We start from the raw sequence: 19,825 nt of genomic DNA, 5'->3' as shown, positions 1-19,825 counted from the left end.
AAGTTTTGAGTTTAAATCCATTCAGAGTGGTTAATACAAATCTGTGTTAGGCTAATTTGAGTAATCAACCCGATAAATTAAGTACCAGGGTCTCATAGCACACTAAAGTGCTGCTGAGCTGCACTAGCTAAATTTGACAGGATGTTTGCAAATGAAAAGTAGCAGACTTAATTATATCATAGATAAACTGCTGAGCTGTTCTACACTAACAAGTTTTCATTTGTATTGCAATACACTAACAGTCTGACTCCTGCAAGTCTGCCACAAGGAGAAAGGGGAAGAAGCCTCAGAGGGTATAGGAGTTTAAGTAAAGAAATTTAATAGAAAGAAAGACCTAAGAAAATATCAAATGTATTAACATAGCAAATAAGGTATCCCCTGTATCCTACTGACATGGTATACTGCAATTGTTTTGTTAGATATATATGTAACTGCATAATGCCTCCCCAAAATTGATTTTTAATAATGCATCTTGGGACCTCAGTATCTTAAAACAACAAATAATAATTTGTCCCCTACTTCATCCTTCTGAAGCACTAATTTTCTGACACTGCTCAGCACAAGTGGAGGGTTCCTGCAGGTCAAGGGCCATATCTGCAAAACTCATGTGATGTTTCAGAAACATGTGATGTTTCAGATGTTTCCCTTTTATGAAGTATCTATGACTGGTTTATGTCTACATCAAATTATATAAACTTTTTCTCAACTTTCATTGGTATTATGGCTTCTGTTTGGAGTAATGCTCAGATGGACAGAACACAAATAGTGTTACCCATGCCATGCTGATGCCATGCAGGCTGCCACAGAGGGGTGCTGTGGAGAGACACCTTAAGTATTGTTAAAATCTTAGTACAAATACTCTAAGTAGATTTACATAACCTGCTTCTCAGCTGTGTTAATCAGACCAAATTGAATGTTTTACTACATAGAGTTTAGCTCAACTTACTTGTAGCTAGCTTGGGTTAATTTGCATTGAGATATCTCAGGGTTGAGGGTCTCATATTTTATGTGAATAATGCGGAGTTCAATGATCAATAATGAAATTTATGTTAACAACTGAAAAAAGGGAACCTTGGCCTTCAGGTTTCCATTTATTTTGTTCAGAAATACACTACCCCAGATTAACTGTTGACTTCAATTACTGGAAGCAATTGTATTTCTCCTTAATAAAAAGAAACATTTCTACAACCTGATTGATTTCTCTGCCTTTACAAAACAATACAGTTTTGAAGAGATAATTTTCCCACTAATGACATTATATCTTAAATAGAATCAAGAGAAACCTGTGCATATTTTTATCCTACTTGTTCAATAAGAATTTGACAGCTTGTAATGATAAGTGATACAAATAAAGCCTACCTTGGCCCTTCTGTCCAGTGAAAAAAATCAGGTTGTCTTGTAAAGCTGAGTGGTGGTTTGCCAACTGAAATTTCAAGCGAAATTCATAGTAGAAGGTGATATTTGGGATTGTAGAATAAGCTAGGAACGAGGTATATCCAAAGACATCTGTGCCACTGAAACTTGGTTGGGTAATATTAATAGCTGGATTAAAAAAAAAGAATAAACTCAGCGTTAGGGAAAAAGGTTCAACAGACTTATTTTAAAAAATGAATTATTGGCAACTACTGCCATCTCCTGGAGTTTAGGTAACATTGCTACAAATAACAGTTCTATTTAAGCAAAACTTGGACAGACAAAAGAAAATACAGAAAGAAAATTTCCTGTTAAAGGAAATGCCATCTTTGACAGGCATTTGAGTGAAATTGAGTACAAAAATGTGCTGACGAGGTTATGGAATGTTGATTCTTCACAGGCAGAAGAAATAAGGAAAAGAAGCATCATAAAAGTATGAATTTGCACCACAGTGAACAGGACCCACATGAATTGCAAATAAAATCAAGTCTATACCTGTCTGTACAGAAAAGAGAGCGCTGGCGCTGAGTACCCACATGGCTCCTAGGGCTGGCACTCAGTAGCCAGACTGCTGTAGTCAGTTCCTGGAGCTGATGCTCAGAGGTCACGTAGTGCTTGTATTGACAACATGGTTCAGTAAACACAGGAGAAAGAGGAATGACAGCTTAATCCTGAAAGACTGGGCCTGGGACTAGATTTAAAAGATTTGAGCAGTTACCTCCAACCAACCTGCGCACCAAACGTGACTGGACACAGCTTTATTAACAAAGGCAGTGTGAGGGACCAGGGGAGGAAGGAATACAAATCTGCACCATGCACAAACCAGATGGGGAAATGCTAGTAAAGGATTTTAATACTCCCCAGGTAAATCTATATTAGCCTAAGTACATCTAAGCATCTAAATGCTTACAGGGAGGGAGAAACAATACCATGTAATTGTGAAAATGTCATCACCACCCCTAGAGTGTGGAATCTGTTTCTAAATTTGCAGCCTGGGAAAGCTCCCATATTGGCACTGGTGTGGCAGGCATTTCTGTGATACCTGCATCTGAGAAAAGGTGCAGATACAGGCATGGCAAACCTTTTCTAGCACAGACTTGGAATTTGCAGCAGTACAGAGTGTACTGTCCCATTTATTGAGCACTACTCCACACATGTGGCACATTATGCCTTGCTCTTGATCTTAGATGGGAGCCAGAAAATATGAAACAGCGGTTTTGTCCTAATTATCAGGACACTGGAAATGAGTCTGACTGAACACAACCTCAAGCCTCTGACCTCTGTGAATCATGGACTGAATTGGAGGCACAACACAACTCCCCCATATTTACATCTCATGTTAATTTTAATCCACCCATATTCCCTTAGATTACTTGAACATGACTGAAGGAGTCTCAAATTCTGCATTTTTGCTAATTCAGAAAAATATGACACACAGACTTCTCCTTTGATGCAAAGCATTCTTCCTTTCTTTTTTCCTTTCCTTTTCCCCCCTTTTTTGTGTCTTTATGTTCATCTAACAAGCCACAAAATATTTAAGGGACAGAAGATTTTAAAATAAAGGAGTCCTTTGTGTTTATTGTTTTTTCCTGCTTTGATTTATAATGGGAAAAGCAAATTTTCTCATGTACCTTCACAGAGCCATGTAATTTGGTTTGCTGGCAGAGATCACAGAAGAGTCTATTCCTGATAAGTTATTCCCAACAGGGGATAATTCTTTATGCCCAGGATTAGATATGCCATTGTCTCAGCTGTTTCCTTGGAGCATTCTAAGTGGGGAGGCATTTTCTTGCCTTTCTACTTGCTCCTTCCAGTATTCCATATAAAGCTGGATTAAAGATTGACAAAGGGCCTCCAATGCAAGGAAGCCACAGATCTGTTGGGACAAGTCCAGAGGAGGCCACTAAGTCAATCACAGGGCTGTAACACCTTCCCTGTGAAGACATGGAAGAGTCTGAGAGAGCTGGGGCTGTTCAGCCTGGAGAAGAGCAGCTCTGGGGAGACTTGCAGCAGCCTCCCAGTACCTGAAGAGGGCTTACAAGGAAGCTGGAGAAGGATTGCATGAGCACCATATGGAGCTATGTCTCCATCAGACATGTAGTCCTGAAGGGGATAATACTTTTTAAGGCAGTAGGAGTCCCCTGGGCACTTTTAATGGAAACTCTGACACACTATTTTGGTTTATGTATCCACAGTTTTCTCCACTGTGCTGAAGAAGTTTCTCACACCTGGTAGAAGTCAGATGCAGTATCTAATTAACCACCCTATCCTTAGCAGGTAGGCACATGTTTGCAAATAATCCTCCCTATGCTGGTCTCTGGAGAGTAAAATGTATTTAGAAATGTTAATTAGTAATGAGTCAAAAGCTTATATTTCTGGCTAACTCAATCTATCTAGCTTGGCAGCTATTTCATATTTTGTTTGTCTCTGAACTGCCACTTATAGATTTTATAGCACATTTTAAATCATGTTTCTTGTCTACACCAAGTATTGTTTGTCAAAAAATCTTTATCCAATCACATAAAAAAGTGAAAGGTCATCAGTAAATGTGCATCAGTGTTTGAGATTCATTTCATGCAATGACCTTCATTAATTTGATTTTAATTCAGACTAGTTTATAGTAGTACATATTTTTAACTTAAGAATTGAAAGAAAAAGTAATAATCCTGTATGAAAAATACAGTGATTGGCAAAATAATGTGAAACAAAACAGCTCCACCTTTCTTTTTATTCTCTACTTTTTCATTATAAAGCTATAGAGCCAAGACTGCAGAAAATTGCATAATCTTTTCCTTGGAACACAGTCCTTCTAAACAGTATTTGTAAAATGTTTGAGGCTGATTGAATTAGCAGAGGGCACAGCTGTCTTCATTGGGTTATTTTTCTTTTCCAGTCTGGACATCATCCAAACTGATTTCTACTCTTGCTCTTGTAATGCACAATCTGAAGTGGTAAAGAACAGAGATGTGTCCCAACAACTTTGATTATGAGCCTTGCTCGCACACTCCAAGTTAACATTGTGACTAAAATACACATTGCTCTGACAGAGTACTGAAGTCTTTTATCAACTTTTTGTCCTTGATCTTGTCCTGTGTCTCTCTGTCAGTTCTATGTCATTCATCATTCTGCTTTTCTACATTCCCAGTATTGAACAAATGATATGTCCCATTGACTCACAAACAAATAATGACAAATTATCCCATTATATAAATGTATGAATATGGTTGACTACTTACTTCCCTAATATTGTATATCTCATCAGAGCTGAGCACAAAAAATGGGAGTCAGAAAAAATCAACTATACTTTGAAAAAAATCTTAACAAAGAGGCTCAACTTCACTTCTGAATTCTCTACCTCCTCCCCACGACTGGCACAAGGTGATGGGGCACATGGATTGTGGATGAGGCCTCTGCCATTCCCTCCCCCTCAGTGAAAGAACTACTCATACTCGGAATAGTATAGACCCCATTCCAGTATGGGGTCCCTCCCATGGGAGACAGTCCTCCATGAGCTTTTCCAACATGAGTCCTTTCTATGGGCTACAGTTCTTCACAGCATGGGTTTCCTGCCATCAAACTGCTCCAGTGTGGGCTCTTCTCTTCATGGGTCCACAGGTCCTGCCAGACCCTGCTGTGGTACAGGCATCCCGTGGGGTCACAGCCTGGGGTTCTCCATGGCCTGCAGGTGGATACCTTCTCCACTGTGGGCTCCATGGCCTGGATGGGGACAGCTGCTTCAGCATGATCTTAACCATGGGCTGCAGGGGAACCTTGCCATGCAAACCCACTTTGCTCACTGGGAACTCTGGGATGTCCAAGGAGGAAAAGATAAGGGCTGCTAGAGCTGCAGAGTGGTGCAGTGCCAGCTGAGGGTTCAAGGTAGTAAAACACTCCTGATGTCTGTAAGAGTGTTGTATCAAGAGTTAGTGATCCACTAAATGGGTCATTCAGGTGTATGACTTTCCCTCCCCACTTCCAGGGCTTGTGGAATCCTTTTGTCTGTCTTGTGGCATCAGTAATCATGGAGTCATCAGTTTTACACTGGGAACTGAAATTTGAAATAATAAAAGTGACTTCACTGCTCAGAGATGAAACTATGATTCTGAAAAACTACTAGTTCAGCAGTGACATTAATAGTGTGTGAGTGTGCCTGTATGTGTGTTTTACAATTTTATGACATTCGTCACATTGGAGGTGTGGGGGAAATTAAGGCCCAGTGAAAACAAAGTAACTGAGAAAATAAATTCTCTTAAACAGGAAGAAGAGCAACCTTGCAGATTTTTTAGCTGAGGAAATTCCCTTTGGGCATCTGCTACCACCGAACTGCACAACTCAGTCAGCAGACCCAAACAACTCTGAAGGTGACATTGAGTGCCAAACATAGCTGCACAGAAACAATTTGCTTGCAGGCTGATTTTCACTCCACAGAACTTGAAGCAAGTGACTATTCCCACTTTAACACTTTGAAATTAATTTTATACATGGGGGAATACATCCCACAGAAAACCTGCTGGAATTCTTGGGGCTGTGAAACATTACCATAAGTGTTGCTCAGAAATGTTTCAAGGAAGAACCTTACAGATTTGTGTGAATGACCCTTTCCAGGGTGTGTTTGCTAAATACAGTGTCACAGTTAGGACTCTGCTTCATGTTGTCACATATGTGAACATATGTGAAACTAAACCACTGAAGTTTGGTCTAAAACACTGCAAATGACACAATTACTCATTTTAGCAATGCACATGCCTTTGAAATCCTTCTCCCTTTAAATCTGCATTTGTACTTACAAAGTGCTTGCCCTTGATTCTCTGCTCCACAAAAGGCCTCATGTTATGACCATCATCTCCCCAAAAGAGCCCCATTTCTTGTGCAACATATTATTACCAACAACACCAGGTGTACATTTCCAGTCCTGGCCAATGAACCATTCCTGCTTCACTTGCATTTAGGAGGCCATTACCATCCTGCAGCACAATGATACACTGATATTTACTATTTAGGAATTCTGCATCTTATATATCAAAATTTCTTACACTCAGATATTTCAAACATAATGATCTTATATTTTACAGACTGTATCAATCTCCTGTAGAAACCAGGAAATGCCTCCATTCTGTGCTTAGATAGAAGTGTAAACAAAAATAGAAAAAAAGAAATAAAGGCTGATTACAGAGATGGTAGCAATTTAACAACTCTAATCAAGTCTGTGATACTAAACACTGGAGGAGATATATAGTGTGCAAAAAATAAAATGCAAGCAACTTTTCCCCTAATTTAAATGTGAAAGGAAATTTGTCAAACTAAGGGCTTGAATGCTGTCTGCTTTCACACAAATCTACTGAAAAGCCAGAGCTCAATAACTGGACTCACTTTAAATTATACAGATCCCTTTATCTGCAGTTTAAAGATGCAAAGTCACTTGGGGAAATCAGTCAATCTGCCCATGTAGACATAGGCTCTATAGTCTCATAGTCTCTTTTCCAAAGTGTTGGGTATCAATGGTGTTCTCCTCTCCTTCCCTTCACCCCAACCCCCCAGCCAAATTGGAGGGATTTAACAGAGGCATTTAACTCTGCAATTCAACAGTCAAGCCCACCCCTGCCCCAGGAGCCACCAGCCCATCACAGGTCCATCTCTGTAATCCCAGAGCACAGAGCACAACAGCAGACAGGACCCAAAATAAGGATTCAGAGGAAGGAACACCTTGTCCAGATCCCTCCCTGGGCTGACAGGATACCTCCAGCCCTAGTGGCAAGGTGTGACACTCCCCATGATGAGTCAGCAGTGGATGACCTTTTGGACAGAGGGGTGTAACTACTATGGGGTATGGGAAATATTATGAGATGTAGGCAAAGAGCATTTTGGAATAGCACAGGACTTATGGGGGTCTAAAAGAGAAAATTAGGTGATTTGGGGAGGAATGAGTGAGGAAAATAGAGGGATACAAAGACAATAAGGGCCAGGCACATGTAAATAGATCAGAATGCTTGTCTGGCCACGTCCCCCAGCTGATCAACGTGGCCTGCACTCTCTTCTGTTTTACATTAATATTCCCCCTCCCCCTGGCCCATTATGCTGTAGCTGTGTAGGTTCCTGAGAGACATTTCAATGGCTAATGGGTCAGCTTGCAGTCAAAATAACATGGTCATCTAATGAAAAAAGCAAGAAAAATGTGTCATGAGAGATAATGCATCTTGTTATGTATGTTTGGAAAAATGGACATGCTTTTGGAAGCTTTTATTGATGTCTGAAATAAGCATAGCATAACAAATAAACTCAGATCCATTGTCACCAGCCTGCTTAGACAGCAGTATGCTCCATCTGATTCAGAAATGTAAGAAAAGCCCTTGTTAGTTCCAGACCTTGTCTATTTTTCCATATTTATATGCATTTGTCTAACAGAAGTTACTATCTGTCCTTACATTTTTTCCTCATTTGTCATATTTACAATTGTCCTATAATTTTCATCACTTTTTGACTGTTATGCATTTCACATAAAATTATGTACTTTTAACTTGTCACAATTTGGTTTTTCTTAGTTTTTTCTGTTTTTTTTTTTTTCATTTAATAGTGACAATAGTTTTATTATAACTTTTCCATACTGTCACTGACATATTTTATGAAAATCCTTTCACTAGGATTTTTCTCCTGAGAAGCAGAGAAGCCTCAGAAAAGAAATGTAAACAAGAACTATCTGATGGCTGTGGAATGTGGTCTGGAGATGGTTTACCAACAGGTGCATCTTTGATTGGTCTCATGTGGATTGTTTTTACTTAATGACCAATCCCAGTCCAGCTGTGTTGGACTCTCTGGTCAGTCACAAGATTTTATTATCATTCCTTTCTAGCCTTCTGATGTCTCCTTTCTCTTTCTTTAGTATAGTTTTAGTACATGATTTTATTTTAATATAATAAAATAATAAATCAGCCTTCCGATTCTCATCTCTTCCCTTGTCCTGGGAACCCTCAAACACCACCACACATTACATATATTGCTGTTGTTCTTAGCATGATTTCTAACGCTTAACAGATGGCAATTGGAGCTCTGATAGGGGGAAGATCTGTATCTGTGGGCTCCTTTATGGGTCTGTCCACATCTTTATTAATCTTTACTCTGTCTTTTGCAAATAATCTCTATTGTTAGGAGCAGCCAAGCTGGCATGAAATTGCAATTCTATTTGGTACATTAGTTATATTCATTTTATCAAATAATCACTGTGACATCTCACTTGTTCTGTGTTGATGAAAACCAACTATTATTTGATAAACATTTTGATAAACAGCTTTTCTTCAGTGTCTCAAATATAAAGTATCAAGCATTAGGTTGTAATCTGAACAGTAGAGACAATATTATTATGTATCTTAAACAAAAGATGATTAATTTAAAATCTGTGCTTCTATGTCTTAATTTTTAATGGATCATTTCTTTCTATTAAATTTATTATCTAGGACACATATTTTGTCATAGTAAACAATTAAGTTTGCCTTCTGCTTCTAAAATAATTTAAATTCTTCTATCATTTTAAGTAGGCAATCTATCATTATCTTCAAATATCTCCCAGAAGTATGGCTTTAATGCTGCTGGGGCTATCCATAAGGATACATCCAGACTCCACTGCATTGTGGCTCTCTTTCTCCCTTCTTAGTTTAAGAAAATGTGATAAAGGGGCCTCTTGCAACTCCTTTTAAGACTTCTTTCTGTGTTCAGGTTATTTCTATTCCTTCTCAATTGTTAAGATACGGTTCAATAAAATAATTTTTCATATTTCAATAATAGTTTTTTATGTTGTCAGCTGATTACTTTAGATTTATGTCCTGCAAAGCTGAGTGTTCTTTCCCATTTTGCTTGTTTGTAGTGATGGTCCAGACAGTTTTCCCTTTCCACTCATTAAAATTAATTCTTTCTGTGCTTCCAAAGACTCCAGTTTTGTAGACCAATCAAACTAATGAATTTCTGTACTTTCTCTTAATTTAGGCTCTCAATTTTTATGTAGTCTCTCAGTTTAGAGACAATTAAATACAAAGATCTGCAGAAGAACCTCATTGAACAGCTACAGGGAAAAAACATTAGATGATACTCAGTGTTGACAGATGTAAATTGGGGCAGATTACAGAACCAGTCCTAGCCTTAAATACAGAACAGGGGGCTCTGACCTCACCATCAGCTTTCAAAGGAAGAGGTGTTGGAAATTTTAATAAACACTTTCATGAATATGTCAGTGTACTCATAAAAGAAAACAGAATGTGAAACAGAAAGAAAACAGAAATGGGTTAAGTAAGGGTAGAAAGTAAGACAGAAACATGTCAGACCCCACTGTAATAAAGCAGTGGCATTATCAGACCTTGAATACAGCACCTTGAATCAGTTCTGGAGCCTCATTTTAAAGAATGAGGAATTGAGAAGGAACAAAGAAATGCAAATTGGATGACTAGAGATGCAGAAAATGAAGTCCCAGTGTATTTCTACTGTAAATTAGGAAAGGTTACCTAGAAATTATCATACATCTTTCATATATTCACTTCTACTATTTGCTATCAAGTATCATGGTTAGATGAACACAGATAAAACATAAATATTCATATACTGAAAATTTTGGAAATAAAAATTTTAAATAAGACTTAAATATGTATATGATATGACAAAAACCAACCTGATCATTGTTTAATACTTATTTGAAAAGGCACTTCATGTGCCCCACTAAATAAGCTCAGAACCAGTGATTATTTTCTATATGTTGGTTTTTCAATCATTACTTCTTGCTGTATTCACTGTTGGGGGAAAGAATTCCTTGGATGTTCACACACAGGAATTCCTGACCTAGAACAATCATTATAATCAATGCTCAAGGAATAAAAGTCCTTCCTTTGACAATGTTAGTCAAAATGACCTATTTCCTTTGCTTTATTATTTTCACTTCATCCTGTCTCCTGTTTCACAGCAAAGCACTTAGTAAATTTTAAATTGTCCTTCTTTTTGACCTGAACAATTAATCAAATTATTCTATATGGTGGTATTTTTACAATCCAGAAAGTATTATTTTTACACTGCTTTAATATGCAAAATGTACAAAGTAATGCTTCTGTAAGCAGATGAAAAATCAAACTACAGGAGAAATCAATTTCTCCAAAGGACCTCTCACTTGAATCTCTCAGTTTTTCTCCAGGTGATTTACTAAAACATCAAATGCTACCTGGTATTTCCCAGCTTCTCTGAGTAAACTCTCAGGTTCTTTGATCCCTCTGTCTACCTTTCTCTGGGTGGAACTTTAATGAAGCCACACATGGGAAGGGTGATCAGCTTAGCCATTCTTTATGTGTGATTGGGATTTGGACTCTGTTTTTAGGTGGGGAGGTGGTGACTTTCAGTGTTTTACCTTCAAAACCTTTGACATATTTCTTACCACAGCTTCTATGAATGATAGAAACTATGACCAATGCATGAAGAAAATATTTCTTACCATCACTGCAGAGGATGCCAGATCTTCCATATGGACACAAGCAAACAGCATCTCTTCTGGACTTCGGAAAACATGTAGCACCATTTCCACATGGATTTTCATCACAAGTTGCAAACTGGCAGAGTTTTCCAGTGTAGAGTTTAGGGCATTCACAATACCAATTTTCTTCATCACTGACAAATTTAAATTACAACAAACAAACAACCAAGTGTAAGTACCAAAATGCATTTAAAACAAGAAGAATAGGATTTACACTTAGAGGAAATCTGTGACATATGACTTACAGTTGTAATAGGTCTCTGCTTTTACTAGTGTTCATGGCATTAGACGTGCCAGAATGCCTTACTAGGACTTGAGATGATACTTTCTTTTGGGTTTAATTTTAAATTTAAATTTTTCTTTCTTTTGCTGGTGAGAGATGTGACTTTTCTAATGCCTCACTAGTTTGTGCTGCATCCTTCATAGCATAATCAAAAAAACTGTTGCAGAAGAACAGGTCTTCTATTATGTCTAAAAAAATGAAGGAATGTGAGAACAAAAAATAAAAGTTACTAGTTTATTTTGCAAATGGAAACATCATTTGTATATTCAGTTACTACATACAGTTCGTATGTGTACAGTTGGATGCAGAAAATCCTGAAATATGAACACCTGCAGTAGGGATTATGTTGAACTTGAAACAGAATAAGCAGGTATATCTCTGCTATCATATAACTTATATTCTCAGTCATACAAAGAATATTAGAATAGGCAAGGATAAAAATAAGCTGTAACCAGACAAAACCAATGTTAAGAAATGTACATATTCTGGTTGTACCAATTTTTTTTTATAGTACTCAAAGATAGCACAATGACAAATATGGTAGGAAAACCAAAGCAGATAGGAAAAGAAAAGAGACATTCCCATCTATGACTTATTATAAATATAATTTCACAAAAGGTCTTATTTGATTTTCCCCTTATATTATGGCTAAAAATAGATGACAGCTAGATAGGTCAATTCATGTGCTTGTTCAGTATTCATGTACATCCTCAGTATTGAACAGAAACATATCTGCCTTTTACTTGAAAAGGTCACATGTGCCTTTGGGTATAAATGCAGAAGACATGGTGCATGTTATATCAAATCACACTCATTGTGGTTTTCCAATAATAGCGTAATCATTAGGATGAGCACTGATAAAATTTCAAATACATGTGATTTCTAAAAATTCATTATCTGCTTATAATAGCCACACAATCAGGTTAAAGAAAAAAATCTGGAGCTGAAAGACCTCCTGTATTTTTTAAAAGAGGGAAATAAGTAAGTCTTGTGACAGTCCTTGCTCATAGCAGTTGATTAGTGTGTTCCTAAACTGACCACCCGCAGAGCTGGGGAGTGAGGATCTCAGCTTGAGCGTCTACCAGAATGAACCTCATGAATAATGCCTCCAGACACCTTTGCAAAAGAAAATTGCTATCAGCTGCAATAATAAATTTCTGTGTGTAGCCTATTCTATTTATAGATCTGCTGCAGACAGCATGAGAGGAATCTAAATGAACTACTGGATTGCTTTCATTTGTGCAGTGTTGAGAATCCTGCTTTCATGGGTTTTAATATCAACATTACAGAGTTCAGTTAATTAAAAAAGCATTAAGAAACTGAATTATTCCTGGAAATCTACAATTGTGGGTGATGATTTTTAGTTATCAAATGTATTCAGTTTTTTATAGAAGAAAAAGTGGATCATTGCTGCTGACTGCCAAAAGACACAGATTTTAGTCTTCAACTTTAAAGAAAAAAATTCATACATTCTTTTAAGGACCTGTATATGCAAACATTGGCCATTACTTTTTATAGTCATACTTTTGCTGTTGTGGAGAAGATTTAAAATAGCAGGTTTCATAACAAATGGTGAGTAGTTTACAGTTTACAAAATGAGCAATGTTATGACATTTCACCATTGGTGCTGTAATAGTCTAATAAAAAAGAAGAGTGATTCCTGATAAGGCAAAGAAAATAGTTTTTAAAAAGTTCTACAAAAGAATATAAAATTTGAAAGTATAACAGCTAACCACAGAGAAAGAAAATTATCACATCCATTGCACAAGAATTAGTATACAAAGCCCCAATTAACTTATTATTTTCCAAAGCATGCTGTAACTGTACTAGGTTAAGAGAGGGACAAGATCTCCCATATTCTACTGAATTAATCTCAGATGCAAGAAACACATAATGCCCAAATGACCAAGAACCTCTCCCAGGTAGATTTCACAATTTCATGATGGCTTTCTATCCTTTATAAATGCAAGAAGCAAATGAAAAAAGGCAGAAAATCAGAACAGTAATATCTTTTGTCTATGCTGTACACCTGTGAATGACTCTAAGAAAAATTTATTGGGGTAATTAAATACATGAGCTGAAGAAAGTGAAAAACAAGGAAAATACCAGAATTTTGAAGTTTCAGAACAAGAAACAAATTTGGAGTGTTCTGTGGAAATGTGTTATATGACTGTATTGGTGTTTGAGTTCAGATCCAGAGCATGGTTTTGCAGAAAATCCCCTATTTGTCCCCTGTTGAAATGCCTTGTTCCACATTGTGTCTCTAGAGTACATGAACTAATTTATTTTGTATGAACCTGCACCAGAAGATTGTCATACAGGTCAGGTTCAGCTGTATGGACTCAGCATTCAGACCCAGACCAGGTCTAGTGTGAGTCAAAGCTTCTTGAAACATGAATAATGGGAATGTTGGGTCCTCAGCATTAATTGATTTGACCTGATAATCTATGCCTGTTGAACTACATTACCTACTAATGCGGATGCAGATTTATAATCAATCAAATGAAAATCATATGTTAAACACAAAAAACCCCTCCAGATTTTATGTGAGAGTACTGATGAACCCCAGGAGTAAATAGAGGAAAAAACCCAAACAACCCCTAACTATTCAGAATCATATGCAGGAAGAAAGACACAAACAGTGAAAGCAAATGGGAGAAAAGATAGAAATAGTGATGAAAAGGAGTGAAAGAGACAAGAAGAGTGTTTCTAGAGCACCATCACCTCCTGCCTCCAGGATTATGATACAGGGAAAAAAAGTGGAGGGGAAAAAAAGTGGAGGGAAAATGAACTACTCCCTGACATTCATAAAGTCCTCTGAAATGGTAAGGGACGTATTTTGTATTACCATTCCCCATGTTAAAATATTCCTTTGATCTTTGGTTTAGATATTAGATTGGAAAGAAAGTCACCAAGAAATATTTGCATGATATGACATGATATTGGCAATTCAGTAATACAATTTTTCTCCTTGAATCAATGTTACATCAGTGATCTGATTTAATGAAATCAAAGTTTTCTATAATAGTGACAGCTTTGGGATGCCAACCCAGATTATGGTAATTTATTTTAAATATTGCACAATACAGAGGAGACTGGATTGTGTTACATTAGTAATCAAGTCACAGTTAAAACCCTGCTTTTGACTTAAATCAGTTCTGTTTTTGAAAGGAAAGTTTATAATCCCTCTTCACAGTGTGTCACAGACATCATCTGTACTCTATTGAGAGTGTTTTGTTTGCCCAAAGCAGAGTATAATTTTCCATATTCCTGTGCTTTTTCCATTTCTAAAGTGGGAGTACAATGAGAGCAAATGCCCTTTATGTAGTTTTATGCAAGAGGGCTTCCCTGAAAGGAAGCACGCTCAAGACCCATTAATCATGATTTTAAGGTCCCTTCTAACACAAAGCATTCTATGATTCTGTGGTTGTACTGTGTGTCACAATGGGTTCAATATTTAATGACATAGATTCTTTTAGTGCCTTCATTACATTATCTGTAACAAAGCTATGGAATTTGGAGGGAACAGCTCCTTCAGTCAGTAAAGGCTGAAGGAGCTGTAGTAGATGTACTTCAGTTTATTTTCAAGTTGTTACTATTATGTTTTTGTCGCACTCTTTTGTTTTAAATTACTGGAAAATGAAAGGACCATCATACATTTTCAGTTTAAGCTTTAAGTTGAATTATGTTTCATGCAAAGATTCATTAAATTGCTTTTCAGAAAACACCAGCATAATGTAAAGGCAATTACAATCTCCCTTTGAAAGCTTTGTGTAATAGACAAATCCACAGAAACTCGCTGCAGCCAGGATAACCTTATCTCATCAATAATCTTAAAAATACCAAAGGACAATATATAAAGGAGGTGTTTCTTCCTTGTGCACAGCAGGTGTTTTATCTGCCAATCTTTCCTTCTATTATACAGCTCCCAAAATCAATTCAGCTTTCATGCTGCTTTAGTACTTTTCACTCAGGTTTCCTCAATTATGGTATCTTGTCTAGCTCTGAATGCTTTTGTTATCTTTAGTGTTTTGAATCATTTTTTCCTCTGTCTGGAAGAATTATTCTGCAAGTTCTGTCAGTTCACTTTAATTTGCTTTGCCTTTCACTGAGAGGATTTTTGTATTGGGTTTGTGTGATCAGGTTTTGGTAGTGGCAGGGACCTACGGGGCTGGCTTCTGTGGGAAGCTGCCAGAAGCTTCTCCCATGTCCAATAGAGCCAATGCCAGGTGGCTATGGGATGGACCTGCCACTGGCCAAGGCCAAGTCCATCAGCAATTGCAATGCCTCTGGGATAATGTTGTTAAGAAGCAGAAAAAAAGCCCTGGCAGCAGCCTGTGCTGGGGCAGGATCCTGGCAGGGCCATGGCCCCGTGGAGAGAGGAGCCATGCTGAAACAGGTTTGCTGCCGGGACTTGTGTCCCTCTGCCTTGGGACACACACTGGAGCAGTTCTGAAGTACTGCAGCCAGTGGCCTTCCCACACTGAAGAAGCTCATGAAAGACTGTTTCCTGTAGGAGAAATCCCACACTGGAGCAGGAGAAGAATGAGGAGCCCTCCCATTGAGGAGGAGGGAGCAGCAGAGACTTGTGATGAAATGACTGCAACCCACATTCCCCACTGCCCTGTGCCACTGTGTGGGTGGAGGTAGAGAATTCAGGAATGAAGTTGAGGCCAGAAAAAAGTAGGGGGAAGGGAAGGTGATCTAAGATTTGGTTTTATTTTCTCTTTACCCTACTCTGATTAGATTGGCAATAAATTATTTTTTCCCCACGTTAAGCCTGTTTTGCCCATGACAGCCTGACCCATGAGTCTTTCATTATATCTTCTCTCCCTTGTTCAGCTAAGGAGGATAGAGCAGCTCTGGTGGGCACCTGGTGCCCAGCCATGCTCAACCCACCACAATTTTCTAAACTGCTTTTCTTTATATGAAGGCTCTCTTTAAACCAAGACCAAATCACTTGTGAATTAAGTTGGTTTAGAAAACTCATAGGGAAAACGTTTTGAGATTGCTTGGGTGCACTCACGGAGGAACTATTTGGCTTAAAATTTTCTTTGGGGCCGACTTAGAGTTATACTGGTTCTATCACAGACTAAATAGGCCCTCACTTTTAAATGATGCTTCTGAATTATTTGATTTAGATTCAAATATTGGAGTGGAAAGGTTACAATCCCACTTCAAAAGGAGAGCATGAGGGACAAAAAAGTTCCAACACCTTGCTTGCCTCTTGTCAACACAGGAAATAAAACCCATTGTATACAAACTGATTCAATTCTAGCAGCAAATTAATTTATAGGACCCAAATAAAGCTTTATCCATCCCAGTCAGACAGAAATGAGCATCTGCTCTACCTTACCATTAAGCATATACATTTTCTTGAGCAAGAACACACTCTTTAAACAATATCTAAACTGTAGAAAGTTTCCTGCATTTTGATTTAGCTGTGATTTAGGAAGGACAGAATTTGATTTATGGAAATAATGAAGGAAGAGAAAATCTTGCTTATTGGCAGATTATCTATTTCAGACCTTCAAGGATGCCATTATTTTCAGGAGTTCAGGATGGTTTTAATTTATTTTGCAGTGTACTAATTGAATTTACTAACACAGCACTAACTTTTCAGGATCATGAAGCCTATTCTGGTGTCTTTTATAAACACTCTTTAGACTCAATTTTCCACTCATTTGGTCAACATGTTGGATTTAATAACCATCTCATGAAGGATACATATCCATTAAAATGTATGTTGCATGAAAAGTTCTGCCTGGTAACATGTCAGTTATGACCATTCCTATCACAAGAGGATGCACAATTGTGGTATCAAGCACTTCTAGATGTGTAACACTTAATGACAGATGGTTAAGGATCCCTCAGAAAAAGTACAGCAAGTAATGGTTGGTAAAAACAACCTATCTGGGCAGAAATCCATTCCCTGGCCACATCTAGGAAGAGAAATAATGATCTGTCAGGCTGGATCCAGTGCAAGGGCTATAATTAGCTCTGACATTACTCCTTTCCCCAGTCTCGGTCTTTTCAGTTAAATCTACATTTTGTCCTTCCTTGTGTTTATGCAAAAAATAGTCAATAGATGTTGACATATGATAAATGTATTTATAAAAAATTTTGTTAAAGCTGAAAGGCTATGATTTTGATAATAAAAAATTCAGACTATATGAAACACGTTCAGGGAAGCATATAAATATTTTCAGCAGCATAAGGTTGAAGGCAGATCTCCACATCTTACTGAAATCATATGCAGCCTAAATTCTGTTTGTCCTTCAAAAATCTAATATTAATTCCTTTTGACAGAAGATTTCCAATTTCTCTCAGCAGTCCCTAGGGCTCTAAACAGCCTTTGCTTCAATATATCTACTATTTGCAGTAGGACTTGGGAATACCATACCAAAGCAGGGACACTGAACATTGACCTGCACCATACTGCTTGTTCCACTGCTTTCATTAAACTTGCATTGTATACTATTACTAAATTCTATTAGAAATTTAAAATAATCTTTAAGCACAAAACCACTAATTACTTCATTTTTAGATTAATTTATAGGTTGCAGAACTACATGACACAGAACTATTTTCCAAGATTTCAGCCTCATTACAGACCAGCTGTAGTTTGATAGAGTAATCATGAGGAGACAGGTAACAAAATTGCAGGGCAAAATCTTTAATAGTTTGTAAAATAGCAGCATTTACTTTAAATACACAACATAATAACTTTGAACTACAATGGCTTTATTCTAAATTCAGAACTGTCTACTTTGGAAAGAGGAAAAAAATATAGTGCAAATCTAGGTGGTCATTATGCTTTTCTCTATCAGTTTCTTACTAATTTCTTTTCCTGTTTCTAAAAGAGGTTTTTTATTTATGTATTTATTATTTTGAACTTCCACAGATGAAAAGTATTCCATTCTAAATTCAACTTACAGAAAGAAGATTCCATAACCAATTCTTGATGACGTTGTCGCTCGTTCTACCAATTTGCAACTTTAATAATCAGTGGCTCAGCATCTCTTTCATGTCTATTTAGCACCCTATTTAAAACACTTTTCTGTTTTAAAAGCATTCTGAATCACAAGAGTTTGATCATCAGCACTTTCTTTTAAGCCTGGTTTATGTACAAGGCTGGAAGACACAAATCTCTTAAGAGCTCACATAAAAGGGTAAGTTTGAATTTGCAGGGCATCATCACCTTCCTATGGTGATTTTCCCAGTTCAACTAATTTCTTGTATCTCCTGGTAATTCAAATTTAGAGCCTTCTCTTCAATCCTAGGTACCTCCTCATGTCCTAGTTTCAACCCAGTCTCTGAGATTCCTGTGTCTAGCTCAACCAAATGGAGATAATTTTCCATATGCACATAACACAGTGTAATATTTACAGATAAGAATTCATGTTTATAAATACATACAATATATTCTAAGCTATGCTAGAAAACAGCAATTACTAAAGGCTCTATGAAAAGTTGACATTGCAAGTGACCAGGTAAACCACAGCTGCTTTGAACTGACAAAACCTTTAGCATCCACTTTGGATATTCCTTTTTCTAGTTATCCTAAAAACACCACAGGAGAGAAATTCTGAAGGAATGAACCTCGTGGAGGAAAACCTGAATAGAATCTTTCTTTGATGGTTCATCTTTTGACACTAAATCTTCAACTTATTTTTCTCAGCAAGTGCCAAAAGAACATTTGTACATTGCTTTTTCATTTCTTAATGAGAACACAAAACTGGGCATGCGCTTGGCTTTTTCTCTGAATAGCTAACAGAGCCACGAGGTGGATCAAGAGCCACAACTTAGAAAGAGCAAGTCCCCATGGATTGTGGTTTTTCCATGGAAGGGAATGACTATGAGTCATCCTTTCACCACAATATTCTAGCCTTAAAGTTAAGTTGTATCTCTCCACTTTGCCTGTAAATCTTTTTAATAGTTTTTAATATTTAAATTCTATTAGTTGTCTACCCATGAGCTTTAGGAGCTTTTTTTCCCCTCCTGATTCTTTAAGTTAAGGAAGGGGAAGATAATATTCCTCCACATAAATCGTGCTTCAAACCAGTAGGTGTTTGCAGACTTGCATCTGTGTTTGCCCAGGGGCCAGTGAAATGTAACCCCTTCTTTTTTCTGAAGGGGTTTTTTATGCATCACAGAAAATTTGATTCCATAATAACATTTACTAATGTATATTAGAAAATGTACTTGTACATGTCATGGTAGTTAACATATTAGAAATGCACCACTGATCTAATCAGTAAAAATAGCACCGCAGAACCCTGTCTGGACTTTTACACATTTTTTAAAGAGTATTTGAGCTATAATTAAAAGTAATTTGTCAAAAGAAAATAATTTACCAAAATATTTATTATATATAATATTTTTTCAAAAAACCTCCTTTTTTCAACCTCAAATGAAATTGATTACTATCTATACAGCATACCAAACTACAGCCTCTAAGACATGAAATCCTAGGAATGTTGTAGGCTGAGTTAATTTCCATTAATTTCTATTTCAATTATCTAGACTTTATTATAATATCTTATGAAGATTGAGGTGATGTATGAATGACACAAGCAATTGCATTTGCCATATATTCTACAGATTTATCACTTACAAAAGATGGTAGATTA

The 19,825-nt window shown here is 37.1% G+C and overlaps 1 protein-coding gene across 1 annotated transcript in view; it reads right to left on the bottom strand.

Moving 5' to 3' along the window:
* The window catches only part of EYS (eyes shut homolog), a 703,292-nt gene that overhangs the window by 39,503 nt on the left and 643,964 nt on the right, over positions 1–19,825 (bottom strand). The window contains exons 40-41 of the mRNA XM_030944777.1: positions 10,871–11,043; positions 1,360–1,542 (exon numbers count right to left, since the gene is read on the bottom strand). Of these exons, the coding sequence (XP_030800637.1) occupies positions 1,360–1,542; positions 10,871–11,043 (356 nt within the window). The remainder of the gene's footprint in view (positions 1–1,359; positions 1,543–10,870; positions 11,044–19,825) is intronic.

The sequence above is a fragment of the Camarhynchus parvulus genome, chromosome 3, assembly GCF_901933205.1.
Source record: "Camarhynchus parvulus chromosome 3, STF_HiC, whole genome shotgun sequence".
Lineage (NCBI taxonomy): Eukaryota > Metazoa > Chordata > Aves > Passeriformes > Thraupidae > Camarhynchus > Camarhynchus parvulus.
Note: the sequence above shows the minus strand (reverse complement) of the source record. Positions and strands in the feature narration are given on the sequence as shown.